Source organism: Sphaeramia orbicularis, chromosome 5, assembly GCF_902148855.1.
Source record: "Sphaeramia orbicularis chromosome 5, fSphaOr1.1, whole genome shotgun sequence".
NCBI classification, from domain to species: domain Eukaryota; kingdom Metazoa; phylum Chordata; class Actinopteri; order Kurtiformes; family Apogonidae; genus Sphaeramia; species Sphaeramia orbicularis.
The window spans coordinates 30,788,822-30,803,398 of record NC_043961.1 but is presented as its reverse complement, the minus strand read 5'-3'; the positions used below and the strand labels follow the sequence as shown (position 1 = coordinate 30,803,398).

Sequence of the window (14,577 nt, the reverse complement as noted above, 5' to 3'; positions counted from 1 at the left end):
GCTGCACTGAAAATATTGTGACAGTAAGAGTCCTTGTGTTTAGTTTGCTGCTCTGTCACTAACTCCTGCTGTAGATACTGATGCAGTGTGTTATTGTGTCTTCTAGATGAACATCTTCCTGTACATCCTGTCCTCCAGAGCCTCCTGCTCACTACGACACCACAGCATGGAAAAGAAGGAGCCCCGTGTGTGAGTGTCCCAGCATTTGTCCAAAAATACAAATAAAAACAGCGCCACGATGCCTGTTTTAAAGCAAGTGAACGTCACTTAGCAGATGTAGTGTTACTGGGTTTGGAAGTTTTTGGGTGTTTTTTTCATCATATTTGACTAAGAATCTGCTCCTCCTGTTTTTTTTTTTGTTGTTGTTTTTTCATATTTTTTTCGTAGATGGTAAATCATTTCCACTGCAACTTCTCAAATGTAAAGTAGTTTAATAATCTAACTACACCAGTCACTGATGCAAAAGAAAAGTGAAGAAGAATCTTTATTATTTATCAGTATATTATATGTGGACATGCAACACACACCAAAACCTGCCCTCTGTATTTAACCCTTGCAGAGTAGGAACAATGGACTGGCATGTTATTGTGCCTTGCGCCTTGTTCAAGGGCATATTACCCAACAATTTATCTGCTGGTCTGGGGAGTAAAACTCCTCAACCCTTTGTCACAAGTGGATTGTCCCACCTTGCTGACCCCATAAATCAGTGGTTCCCAACCTTTTTTGGCTCATGACCCCATTTTAACATCACAAATTTCTGGTGACCCCAGACATTCAAAACAAAGACTTTTTTTTTTTGGCTTAAATTAATTTGTTTTTGATCATGTAATAGTTTGCTATACTATGTTGCAAATAAATGTCAATTTTAGATGACATTTAGACTATATAATGTGTATTATTATGGCAGAAAAAGGCAGAAAAGCCAGGTGTAGATTACTGCACAAAGTGAGAATTTTATTTTCCTTGGTCAGGATATGTACAGTCAGTCCAGCTTGTATTTACAGGGCTGACAATTAAAACTGAACAAACAAGAACTCAAACTATGAATTATGAAAGAGCTGCAGCATCTGAAACTGACCACAATGAACATTTAAAAGATAAACAGTACCACAGTGCTTCAGTTTCAGCTTCAGAGTTTGTCATGTCTTTTATGGATTGTGATTGTCTGTCAACTCACCATATATTAGTAAGTTTTTATTTTTGTTAATTACTAGAAATTTCAGGTGACCCCATTTGAATTCCAGGTGACCCCAAGGTTGAAAAACACTGCCATAAATAGATGTCATCCCCAGGTGGGCTTGAACCACCAACCTTTTGGTTAACAGCTGAAAGCACTAACCTATTGCACCACAGAGGTGCACTCAGTTATCTTATTCTTCTTTTTTTTTAGCATATTTTATGGTAGTTTTTATTCTATCCTATTTCCCTTTAATATATTTTATTTTATATTTTATCCTTTTATTTTCTTATGCTACTAAAACCGAGACCTGGGTAACTATATTTCGTTCTATCATGTAACATTCGTCAAACGACAGTAAAGCTGAGTCTGAAAGTGAAAACTGTGGAGTTTAAACTGCTACCGACAGGATTAGGAATGAACACATCAGAGGGACAGCTCAGTGACCCTCTGCTGCTTCTCCAACTTTCAAGCCCTCAAACTGTTAAATTGTGAAAGTTTATGATCTGTTTGTACTGAGGGAACACAAATATTTATTTTTGAGAGGTTTTATTAAGTTATTTACGTGTTTTAAGTTAAATATGAATTAAAATACATTTCAGAAACACAAAGTGCAATGTAAATTCAGACATTCAACCATCAGCTAAAACAGACAGTATCCTGCATTAAAAAATTCTGCAAAAGTCTTACATTAAATCATTAGAACACAATTTGCAGATTAACCCACAGGTTAATTAGATCTTACATTTTTAATGCATTCAGTCAAGACATGATTAAATATTTATACAGTTTGAAATTTTTTTTTTTTTTTTTTACAAATATATAGTGCATGGGTACCATAAACAGCAATGAAACATTCACTGTGTGGTTGTATAGGACTGATTGTTTCCTTGTATTTTTTTTTTTTTTTTCATGTTTCATATTTTATTTAAATGCAGCTGGTTGTATTTCCTGATGACTCTGATGAAAGTCAGTCACTGAGACGCATTGGTCTATATTTAGAGTAAAATTAAGTTCTTCCATATGACAAGTGCTGAAGTTCATGTCCTGTTGTAAGCTGTTCTCCTTCTCCATGTACCTTTGAAGTAGGTGAAGAACCTTCTACAGCACAGGTGTCAAACATGTGGCCCGGGGGCCAAATTTGGCCCACCAAAGGGTACAGTCTGGCCCGCAGGATGAATTTGTGAAATGCAAAAATTACACTGAAGATATTAACAATCAATGGTGTCGAAATCATTTTAATTCAGATTCCACATACAGACACATACAGTGGGCCAGACCAGTAAAATATTATCATAATAACTTATAAATAATGACAACCCCACACTTTTTCTTTGTTTTTTGGTGTAAAAAAGTACAATTACATGAGAATGTTTACATTACCAAACTATACTTTTACAAAAAATGTGAATAATCTGAACAAATATGAACAAATGGAAATGTCTTCAGAAAAGTACATGCAATTTTACCAATATTCTGCCTGTTACTAAATGTTTTGTGTGATTGTAATGCACATGTGTAAATGATAAACTGAAAAACCGAGGCATAATATTGTTAAAATTGCACTTGTTTTTCTTAAGTCTATTCAAGTTGTTCATGTTATTCAGATTTTTAAGGAAACTTTGGAGATCTAAACCTGATCAGAATATAATTTTACTTTTTTTCACTGTTATTATTTTACTGGTCTGGCCCACTGGAGATCAAATTGGGCTGAATGTGGCCCCTGAACTTAAATGAGTTTGACACCCCTGTTCTACAGTGTTTCCAAACCACCCTGTATAACACAAAGTTAAAAAAAAAATAAAAATGGACACATGGTGTCAGTGTTGCTCATGTTTACTGCGACATTTTTTCATTTTTACACTTGACGTCTACATATAGTTTTGAGCCAGACTTGTTTCGTCCTCATGTATCCTCATACAGTTGCTGCTCTGTCTCCTACTCCAACATCAATGAACTCAGTGACTTTGCTTTGGTTGTTTCTGTTCATTTATCATCACTTTCCATCTTTAGGTCATTGCATGCATAAAAATCATCCTGACAGCTGCTTAGTAACTTCTCTGTTTTGTCTCATGTGACTCATTTTATGCAGCTCTGGCCTGAAGACTGCAGGTGGTGTTCTCTTCCTGGTCCTAGTCACATGTTTCCTGGCCCTCCTCTCCGTCAACAGTGACATGATTATCTTCCATTACCTGTTCGCTGGGTTCAACTGTGTACAGGTGAGTCCACCGAGTCCCCCTTAGACACTTTCCAAGGAATGTCTTGTCATTGTCTCAACCTTCTTCTCTTGTCTCTGTCTTCTCATGTCTGATCCAGGGTCCTTTCATTTTCTTCTTCCGCATCATATTCAATAAGGAGGCGAGAAGCGCCATGAAATACTGCTGCAGCCGCAAGCGTCCTGATCATATGATCAAATCCAAGGCCTCAGTGAGTCCTCCACCGCAGACTGCGAGAAAACACTCCATTCAGTCCGACACCTCTGGATGTTCTACTTAACTTGAGTCACATGCCAGGAGCTCCCTGAAAACACACTAAAACTGCTGTTCCCAGATCAACCAATTACACTTAATGTGTATTTTATAGCCTCTGCTCTCCAGAGATGTCAAACTATTAGCAGCAGCTTAGAGCAGTGTTTTTCAAGCTTGGGGTCAGGACCCCACATGGGGTCGCCTGGAATTCAAATGGGGTCGCCTGAAATTTTAAGTAATTGATGAAAAAAAAAAAAAAAAAAATTACCAATAAAAAGTATATGTTGAGTTGACAGAGACGATCCCAATCCATAAAAGACATGACAAACTCTGAAGCTGAAACTGAAGCACTGTGGTACTGTTTATCTTTCAAATATTCATTGTGGTCAGTTTCAGATGCTGCAGCTCTTTCATAATTCATAGTTTGAGTTCTTGTTTGTTCAGTATTAATTGTCAGCCTTGTAAATACAAGCTGGACTGACTGTACATATCCTGACCAAGGAAAATCAAATTCTCACTTTGTGTAGTAATCTACACCTGGCTTTTCTGCCTCCGTCCATAATAATATACATTATATAGACTAAATGTCATCTAAAATTATTTTGAATGTCTGGGGTCGCCAGAAATGTGTGATGTTAAAATGGGGTCACGAGCCAAAAAAGGTTGGGAACCACTGGCTTAGAGCTTAGAGCTTAAAAGTGTCTGGGGCATAATTATATGTTCATCTTGATAGGATTAGCCTGAAACAGAGTTTTCTATTTATTCAAAGGCTGATGGAGTTTATTCTCCTCTACTAATCAGCTCCACTGTTATCTAAATGTATTAAATGTGGAAAAAAGCTGACACTGTTACCAAGTAAAGGCGTGAATCTAATTTGAGCTGATGCTAAATTCACTGCCCTGCTTTAAAGCACCAAACATATGTTCATTTATTTTATATCGAAATGTATTTGATAAGGACACGCTGTATTTAAATAAGATGCTGTGCATTCAGTGTATACAGAATGATTTATTTTATATATTTACTCATTTATTTATTGGGGACAAAGCAGTGAAATATAATACACATATAAAACATCTGACGTTCTACACAAACAGAACAGCGTTTAGCTCATTTGTAACTCCCAAAGAAAACAAAACTTATACTATACATTAGCTGAAGTTCATTTGTTTGTTCCTGATTCCCAACTGGAAATGTTCCTTAACAAATGACCCTGCATCCGATTTAAGTAGTAAATGCTAAAAGCTACAATGTGAGGCTGTTACAGGAAACTCTTTAATGAAACTATACGTCTGCATGAATGATCCCTGGGACCCCTGGGACAGTTCCATAGATTTGGTTTTTGAAGATAAGAAAGTACAGAACAACACCCTTCCTTTAAGCCACAGTTTGTTCCTTATCAGCAGCTTAAATTAATGAAACCACACTGGCCTTATGTTCTGTTAGAGTTGTGTTTCTTCCCTAAAGCCTCCATCCTTCCTCTGCCTGTGTTTTTCTTTACAGGGCTACAAATGCAACACCAACTACATGGACAGCAGGTTGTACCACCTCCCCTTCGCCGACTCCAGCGTGTCTCTGAACGGCACCATGCAGAGCGGCAAAAGTCAGCAGAGCTACGTACCCTTTGTCCTCAGGTAAAATAAAAACAGACGTGAATATGCTGTAGGAGTTGGCTACAGCTACAGGAAGGTAAACGGTATGACGTTTTTATTTTTGTTCAGGGATGATGGTTTAAGTAACAGCCAGGCACATATCGCTCTGAACGACCACACATCACACTTCCATGAAACTAAGGAGCACTTGGACGGTATTTATCCCATTCACTGTTTCTCTGATTCACTGGATTTTTAAACTAGATCAGCTTTAGTTCATTGTGTCGGTCTGTGTTTAGATCACGACAGCGACTCAGACAGCGACCTGTCTCTGGAGGACGACCAGAGTGGGTCCTACGCCTCCACACATTCCTCTGACAGTGAGGATGAGGAGGGCCCCCTCCCACCAGAGGAATGCTGGGAAAACCTGGCATCTAATGTGGTGAAGAGGCCACAGACACAAGGTACAGGAGCTTATCTGAAACTATGAGAACGCAGTCAGACAAAAAGAATAATGAGCATAGTTGGACTAGTTTCAACACTGCGAGACACATTGGAGTTTTAATGTCTGCTGTCTTTTTCTAGATCAGGGGTATTAAACATAACCAGCCCTCCAAAGGGTCCAATTTGGTCCACAGGATGAATATGCGAAGTGCAAAAATTACACTGAATGGTGCTGAACTTGTTTTAGTTCTGGGACCACATACAGACCAATGTGATCTCAACTAAAATAACAGTATAATAACCTAGAAATAATGACAACTCCAAATTTTCTTGTTGGTTTAATGTGAAAAAAGTAAAATTAAATTATGAGAATATTTACATTTATAAACGATCCTTTCACAACAAAATATAAATACCTCAACAAATATGAGCCTGAAATATCTTAAGAAAAATTATAATTTTAACAAAATAATAGATCCACTGTGATCTGTAAGTGGTGCTAATAATAAGCTTGGGCATAATATTGTTGAAATTGCACTTTTCTTTAGACATTTTGGGTTGTACATGCTAGTTCAGGTTTTTCACATTTTCATAATGTAATTTTACTTTTTTCACACTAAAACAAAAAGGAAAAAAAGGATTATTATTTATAGGCTATTATGCCTATTATTTTACTGGTTCAACCCCCTTGTGATCACATTGGACTGTATGTGGAGGTTAACACCACTGTTCTAAACTATTAACACGGCGGACAATAGTTATTTCCCCTCAGTTTCATTAATCCCCATTTGTGTTTTCTAGACAATGGTTTGAGTAAAATGTACTGGCCTGGAGATTACGCAGCAGTGACTGACAGTGAACTCACAGTCATAGACCGACTGAAGGCAGAAACACTGAACAACCCTGAGCCGAGCTTCAGCCGTGACACCAGGACGTTACCGGAGGACAGGACGCAGGACGCCATGACGGTGCTGCTGCCGGGTCTACCAAACCTCAACGCCCATCCGCACAAAGGTGACGTCTATACAAGACTTAAATATGAAACTGCTGCAACTTTGACCGTTGTCACTATGAAAACAAAATGTGAAATGCAGCCTTTTGTGATTTTCCAGAACCTGAAATTATGATTTTCACATACATTTGGTAGAAACAGCACCTCGAACACTGACTATGTTTATATTCACAAAATATTGCTTACGCTGAACAGGACAATAGTCCTATTAAGATGTTTACATGATAATAATAAATGTCTCAGATAGATAGATAGATAGATAGAGAGATAGAGAGATTTTTTAAGTTAAGAAAGTATACTTTATCTTACACTTATACTATACTTGATACTTAAATATACTTTATCCATATTTTTATGTCACTTTACTGTGACATGGAACAGTAAAGTGACAACATAAATACAGATTTTTATTTTTTTTGTTTCTAAATTTCCATCTTTTTCCTCAGGGATCCTAAAGAAAAAGCAGCTGTCTCCGATTGTTGAGAGAAACGGCCTCAATCGTATCCACAACGAGCTGTGTGAAAATGTCTCAGGGGTGGCGTCCCCACATGGATCCTCATCCAGCGACAGCCGGGCCGGTCCGGCTAAATCTGGCGTTCCGGATCAGCTGAACGGCGTGGCCTTGAAGATCAAGGCGGGGACGGTGGACGGAGACTCGTCAGGATCAGAGTGAGTATCAGCACCAGCACAAACAGTCATAAAAGCATTAAAAACCTCCTGTTTGTTTGTACATCTGAGCTTGTCTAGTGTCGTGTTAGTGTGTGTCACAGACGTCATTGTCGACCTGTTTGTGTATTTGTAGTATTTGTGCAGCCGTCCTCAGTGCCTACTGTTGTCATCACTTACTGTAGTCTGTCTCATTTCCACCCGATGACCTTAAATGTTACAACTGAGCCAAATGAAGACAGCACACATCCTGCAGCTCAGCAGTTCAAAAAACTGTGACAAAAGCAGAAATGTATCTTATTTTCAGGAATAAATAACTAAAAACATAATAGTAATTGCATTAGTTATAGTCACTTAAGGCCCATTTCTATAGTTACAGTCTCCTAATACATCAATAACACTTTTTAGAATTCTATTTCCCTTATTCTGGATCTGAAGCGTTAGATTTTTAATTTAATTTCCGTGCACTGATGTGAAAAATGCCCAGTCTTCTTCCAGTGCACATGAACTGCTGTGTTTCTCTTGGATATATGTGAAAATATGCAAATGTTGATAGAGATGCAGATACTTAATTATTTAAGTATTTAAGGCATATTTCTCTCAAGACATTTTAATTCTCAAATAATATTTCATTTAAATGCAAGAAACTCATTTGTGATTAAAATGACCATACACTGGTTCATTCGCTTATTAGCACAAAAAATGAATGAGCTTCATTAGGTTAGCTTTCTGAAGAGGAGATTTAACATGGAAATAGAGTGGATTAAGAGATTTTTTTAGAACTTTATACAGTTAGAGACATCCACCTTCTGCATCATATGAGTAAATATTTATCCCTGGACCAGGACGGTGAAGTTCCCGCTTTAACTGCACTGATGTGAAGGTCAAAATCTGCAACTGCAAAGTCAAATATGAAGAAAAGTGACAGCTTTCAATGAAACTCAAGCGTAGTTATTGTATCTGCTGCTGGAACTGAGTATCAAGACCAAAGCTGAGACACAGTGAGACAGCAGAGACAAACTGACGTCTATCTGTAGGGTGAGAACATAGAAAGGCGGAGAACAACAGTAGGGTCTCACAGTAAAAGAATTATAATTGACTAATCAACTTTCTCTGCCCCCTCTCTCTTTCCAAAAATCATAGATTTTTATTCTTTAATTTTATCCCATGAAGCTCTGATCCTCATTCAAACCAATCAGGATCACTGTCTTCAGATTGGTGCATCATTTGAGCGTCTGTCACCACCTCAGTGTGTGTCTGTGTGACAAAGACGTCCATTGTCTCACATCTTTATTTTTGTTTCTTTATTTTTGTGTTCTTTCTGTTATTGTCTTGTATTTGGCTCCAACACATCCCTCTTCATCAACCCTCCTCCTCATCCTCTTTCATGCACCACCCTGTTTTCCCAGCAGCCACTGCAACACCTCCATGTGACCACGCTGACGGAGGGGTGTGTCTTTGCAGGTCATAGAGCCTCCTTCTTCACCACTGACTGCAAAAAAAAAACAGAGAGCACCGGACATCTCCTTCAGATCTGGGGGGAAAGAAAAAAAAAGTTCACCCTCTTCATCATCATCATCATCCTCTGAAGGAGTGTGTGAGACAGTCTGCGTGTTGTTCTGTACATGCGTGTATGCGTGTGTGTTCACACATGTGTGCCAAACCTCAGGGGCCCCAGCTCTGGCCCCGGCTCCAGCACACTGACTGACCGAGTCCCACTCTCCCTTTAAAGAATCATTTTGTTTACATACTTGAAGCAATGCACTTTTTATTTACGCCGTCTGCACAGATTCGCAGGCGGTTGATCGTTTTTTTTGTAGTGTTTTTCTGTTCCAGGATTTACATTTTGTTTTTAAGACTGTGGAACAATAAAGAGGTCATGCTTTTGGGTGGGTCATTTAGTTGTAAACATTCAGGGAATTCCTTTTCATGCATTACTACTTTGTAAAGTCTTGCCTGCTTATGTTGCTGTTCATATTTGTGCCAGACTGAGGTCAGCTCTACGTCGGGGCTCGTACTCAGGTTTTACTTTACACGCCTGAAATGTCCCAGAGGCACCGAGTGCAGAATGTTCACGGACTGAGGAGACAAACACAAGTTATTTACGAATTTATGGACGTTGAACTGAACTTGAAAACAAAAGGACTGATTGGCTGCCCCTGCCTGTAGATGGAAGCTCCATTATAAGCTATTTCTCTAAATGAAGGGTGTTTTCCCATCTGCAGACGGCGCTATGAACTGCCTTCATTACCTCACACCAACGAGGCGACAAACCTGCATGTGCACATGGAAAAGGACTCGAAGGACTTTTGATACATCTTTGTTTTTAATCACTGGGAGCTCATTTTTTACGGACATAAAGAGCGCTCTCATTTTACATCGTCTGCCCTGAGGGATGAATACATTCAGCCGAGTTCAGTGACTTAACAGCTGTATTTTATAGATTAGCTGTGAGGCTTTTGTCTTTTGTAAAATAATGAAATACATGTAAATGTGTGCTGTAAGACTATTTGAGCTGTAATCCATTTTAACTGTACAGAGTGGCCTGTAAATGAATCAAGGACATATCTTTAAATGAATCATTTAAGTAAATATGTGTACAGCTTCACACATTCACACTATGGTTTTAGAAACTGGAGAGGAATGGTCTCGTGTTAGTTTCTGATACTGTTTTTCTGTCTGATGTGCTGCAGAGGCCATTTTTACAACCGTATGGATTTAAAGTGAAGTCTAATGTCATTTCAACGCCACTGATACATCATCAGGTCTGTCTCTTTTACTCTGCCACTCCCGTTTTTACCGATTAAACCCTTTTCTACCATTTTCATCTTACCTCAATTTTTTATCAGTGCCAAGTCAAATAACTTTTTAAAAATGTGTTCTTTTCCTGTTCTGTATTTGCATTACAGCTATTTGTTTATATAATAGTAAACACTGCTACGATGGAGAAAAAAAATATTACATATTTGCTACAAAAAAGGGACCAGTTTTAGTTTTATGTCACTCATGTCTCACTGCTGTTACATTTCTTTACTGTTTTTTTTTTTTATGTTTTATGTGAAAAACTGTCCACAATGGCGCTCAGTAATCACATGCTTCAAATGCAACACCTGTTTTAGATGTCGACGCTGTAGTGTTACAGGGTAGTTTTTAGAAAATGGCTGGTATTTTTCTATGTGGAATAACTTTGTAATGGATTTCACCAAAATTCAATGAGTAAAAGAGACAGTTGCAGTTTTTATTGTGGGTTCATTGTGTTTTTGCTGATAAAGATGAATCTGCCTGTGGCGCATTTTATAAAGCGAAATACAATATCATGAAACTTTAATGATCCGTGCTGGAAACTGGGCTGTTGCCACAAAAAGAAATGAATAAATGAAAGAAAAACAATCTTCTATGAGGCCATTTTTTTTTGTAAATGCATAACAAATAATGCTGACATAAATGCTAAAAAAAAAATGTAGATATGTGAAAAGGGATATATGTGGTCATTGAAGGACAAGGATGGATTAAATTGTAAAAACTAAAAAAAAACAAACAAACACAATAAAACAGCCAAATTCACTGTGATCATAACAATTTAATATTTTTAATTTTCAATTTAAACCCTCAGATGAGTAAACACTATTGAAAGTAAAAATAGTGCTTCCCATAGTCTGGACAATTTTGGATCTGCATCATAAATGTTATGGCCAAAGAACATGCATTAAATAATCACTAGGTGGAGCTAAAGTTTCTTACTTGACTCTCTTCATTTACTATCAGTTTCTCTTCATGGATGTCCAGTCAGAAATCCCCTCTGCTGATTCTAATCCTGAAATGGAAACAGTCAAGATCCTTCCATGACTATAGTATTAGTAGTAATTATTTTACCTTGAATAATTAACTTTGGCTAAAATAAATGTACATTATATTTATAGTGAATGTTTTCTTGGATGTATATACATTTTTACAGTACATTTGAATGTTAGGACTGATCAATATCTGTTTTTTTAATTTTTTAACAGAATGTAAAAATGATGATTACTTACTTTGGAAAGGGGATTCTTCAGCTTTGCCATTATATCCTGCACACAGAAATGTGTTTTCATTTAAAAAATATATAGTTTAAACAGTTGAAACTTGTGAAATTTAATGTTAGATTTACAAAACACAAATGCTTGTTGTAACAGAACATTTTATTAAAAAAGGTGTTGTACAGATGCAGAAATGTTCAGTTTAAATACAATCTAAAATTAATCTTTTATATACTCAATTTTTTCATAATACTGGGGGTGGACTACTTTTAAAACAATTTGCATCTAGTAACAATCCTATGACCAAGTAGCAATTAGCACAGCAGCTACAAGAAAAGCACACTGTAGAGTTTGTATACAAATACACAAAGCACAGACAGTAGAACACACATCTACAAACTGGTCTGTATGAGCTCCTCATAAATAATGTAAATCCAACGACTGCGAACACAGAAGATGACCCAGACAGAATCCACTGATCACCTGTTGTCAAACAGCTCTTCATAAATACAACAAAAATACTTTTCTGATTGGGATCCTTAGCACGGGTTAGTTAGTCAGGAGTGTTTTCAGTTTGAGTCCTCGAGGCTGCTGCTTTTCTGTTCAGTGCTGCAGCTGCAGAGCCGGACCATGATGCTTTGCAGGCTGGGCTCTACGATCCCGAGCAGAGGCCTGAGGGAGGGGTCTCCGTTCCAGCAGGCCTCCATCAGCTGCCAGCACTCCTCGTCGAAGCTGGGCAGTCGCTCTGGCCTGGACCCTGAGGACAGAGAGAGGGGGCGTCATCATCAATGTGTTTTTATAGGTCTTCATTTGCGTTAGATGTAGGTTTGTTTACCTTTTTTAACGTTGGTCCAGAGTTGGTCCTTGCTGGAACACTTCTCAAAGGCTTCTGGGAGTTTTACTGAACCAGTACAGAGATACCAGAAAAGAATCCCGAAGGCGTAGACATCGACAGAGTTATCATACTTTCCTGAAAGGAAAACACAATCCACAATAAGAAATAATCTACTTTAACATACAGTAGATGTTTGAGCAAACTTGGTGTGCAGAGATGAAGAACTTTACTGGTGCATCTTAGTAAAATACAAAACAAACAGACTAAAAATGAACGCTTCTACACAGTTGTAATTAAGGTCATGTAATTACAACAAAATAAACAAACAGTGAAATGAGCTTTTGTGAGCCACTGGCAGTGTTTGTCCTCTGACCAGTGGATCAGTCTGAAGTTGTTCCATAATCTCATCATAGACAGTTCATCTTTTCTGTACCTGTAAACAGCTCTGGAGCCATGTGGATCGGGGTTCCTACGATGCTCCCAGACATCATGGCCTCTGGTTTACAGAAGCCCAGGTCAGTGATCTTTGCACGATTTTGTTTGTCCAACTGGAAGAGCGACAAGAGACAAGTGGTCATTAAAGTCACACTGTATTAAAGAAAAAACATCACTGATAGTAGATGCTGAAAAAGGTAAAGTGATAAGAGACTCAACATTTCATACAGTCATCACTGTGTTAATAAACAGAAATGCTTAATGCGCTGGGATTAATTTATGAACAGGAGCAAAGCGCTTTTTAAATAATGAGAAAACAGTCTAATGAAATATGGTAATGACATAAAATCTAAACTTTATTGTCTCATTAAGAATCACTAGAGTGTGAAACTTTATGTGTAGCATAACTTAAACAAAAACATAGATTACTGTGCGTGTAGATGATGTAATGCCACTCCACATTTTGTCTCTCGAGTGTACTAGAAACTGAAAGTGATGTTAATTTTCCTGTTTTTTGTACTCTTCAGTTAAATGTCATCTATCTATCTCTAAAACTTCAGGTGTTCATTAGGTACAGATCGTAGTGCTGCAGATTTTGGTTTCATGTGTGTTTAGTCTTAAATAAAAAATGGAGCTGGTGGTTTTTGTAACATAATGAACATCATGGCAGTTGTATTTCTGATGACCTGCAAACCCATCAGCCTTCCAGGACTAAGTGTGAAGTTTACAGCTTTTCATGCTGCCAACAACCACTGGTTTACATAATAACACATTACCCCGTATCCTTGAATCCACTGACTCTTATCTATTGTCTAGAATCCCCACTGTTTAATTTAGATAGCTGTGGAGATGCTTCCAAACGAGTGCCTGAATACCTGCTAGAGTCACATATGGGTCTGATCAAGAGGTAGCATGAGGACACATTTTGTATTCAACATTGTGTCATGTAAGCAGAATAACTTATATGCATTTATTATACATATCTGAGTAGGAATTTATAAGCACTTTAACATTATGTCTAACAAAATTTGGGGAGATAAAATCTTTAGGTGTGGACTTGAAACGGACATCAATCAAAGCTTTATGCAAACATTCAAAACATGCGGTTCTCGACAGAAACTGATATCAAGTAGGACAAAACTTTTTAGATATTATGTTCAACTATGCTGAAAATAAAATTTGGAGTGAATTATTGAAAAGTCTATGTTTTATTGACATGAGAATGTGGTAATACATGGACAGGCTGCTATAATAACATGTGGACAACTCCTTACCATTGTACCACTCAAAATGTTGACTTATTTTTTAAAACAACAAGCCAGATATAATCACAATGTTTTATTTAATGTATTTAATATTAACATGTGGACAGGGCCTTTTAAGCATCTCACAAATGTTCAAACTCATAAATATCAATAATATTCACAAAATGATGAAAATCTAATATTTGAAACTTAACAGTCATCCATATAATCAACAGACTGAATACACTTTCAAATTTTTTAGATATAATTTTTAGTGTCAAATTTGAGCTATGACTATGGTGTAAAAACTCCAATCAATAAAATCGGCTGTAACTTTTTTTCTACAAGTGGTATTTTAAAAAGGATAACAGTTCCATAAAATAGAGATAAAAAAATGACCCCCCTTGATAAATGATGTTTGTAAATTCACTTTTTCCTGCTGATGTTCACTTTCGATTGATTGGACCCAAACAGAAAAAGCCTCCATGGTGTATTTGCTGAGGTGCCATTTGGTTTGCACTTACCAGTACATTTTTTAGCTTTATGTCTCTGTGCAAAAGGCCCTGACTGTGCAGGAAGCGTATCCCCTCCACTACATCCAGAGCAATCTGTAGCCTCTCCTTCAGTGATAAACCAGCCTGGTAGTGTCATGCAGGAACAAACACAAAGCACAGACACATTAAAGAAG

The 14,577-nt window shown here is 37.5% G+C and overlaps 2 protein-coding genes across 5 annotated transcripts in view; one reads left to right on the top strand and one right to left on the bottom strand.

Annotated features, from left to right (window-relative positions):
- The window catches only part of celsr2 (cadherin, EGF LAG seven-pass G-type receptor 2), a 101,527-nt gene extending 90,792 nt beyond the window's left edge, over window positions 1–10,735 (top strand). The window contains exons 26-34 of one of the 3 annotated variants that reach the window (XM_030133316.1): window positions 107–189; window positions 3,270–3,396; window positions 3,494–3,604; window positions 5,149–5,279; window positions 5,367–5,452; window positions 5,537–5,701; window positions 6,483–6,695; window positions 7,140–7,362; window positions 8,824–10,735. In XM_030133316.1, coding sequence (XP_029989176.1) covers window positions 107–189; window positions 3,270–3,396; window positions 3,494–3,604; window positions 5,149–5,279; window positions 5,367–5,452; window positions 5,537–5,701; window positions 6,483–6,695; window positions 7,140–7,362; window positions 8,824–8,830 — 1,146 coding nt within the window. In that variant the 3' untranslated portion in view covers window positions 8,831–10,735. Of the gene's footprint in view, window positions 1–106; window positions 190–3,269; window positions 3,397–3,493; window positions 3,605–5,148; window positions 5,280–5,366; window positions 5,453–5,536; window positions 5,702–6,482; window positions 6,696–7,139; window positions 7,363–8,768 lie in introns of all 3 variants that reach the window. The other 2 variants (XM_030133315.1, XM_030133313.1) reach the window with 2 other exon arrangements.
- A 783-nt stretch (window positions 10,736–11,518) lies between these two features.
- dstyk (dual serine/threonine and tyrosine protein kinase) overlaps window positions 11,519–14,577 on the bottom strand; it is a 30,067-nt gene continuing 27,008 nt past the window's right edge. The window contains exons 12-15 of one of the 2 annotated variants that reach the window (XM_030133343.1): window positions 14,414–14,527; window positions 12,644–12,758; window positions 12,211–12,345; window positions 11,519–12,132 (exon numbers count right to left, since the gene is read on the bottom strand). In XM_030133343.1, coding sequence (XP_029989203.1) covers window positions 11,945–12,132; window positions 12,211–12,345; window positions 12,644–12,758; window positions 14,414–14,527 — 552 coding nt within the window. In that variant the 3' untranslated portion in view covers window positions 11,519–11,944. Of the gene's footprint in view, window positions 12,133–12,210; window positions 12,346–12,643; window positions 12,759–13,119; window positions 13,538–14,361; window positions 14,528–14,577 lie in introns of those variants that run through there. The other variant, XM_030133344.1, reaches the window with a different exon arrangement.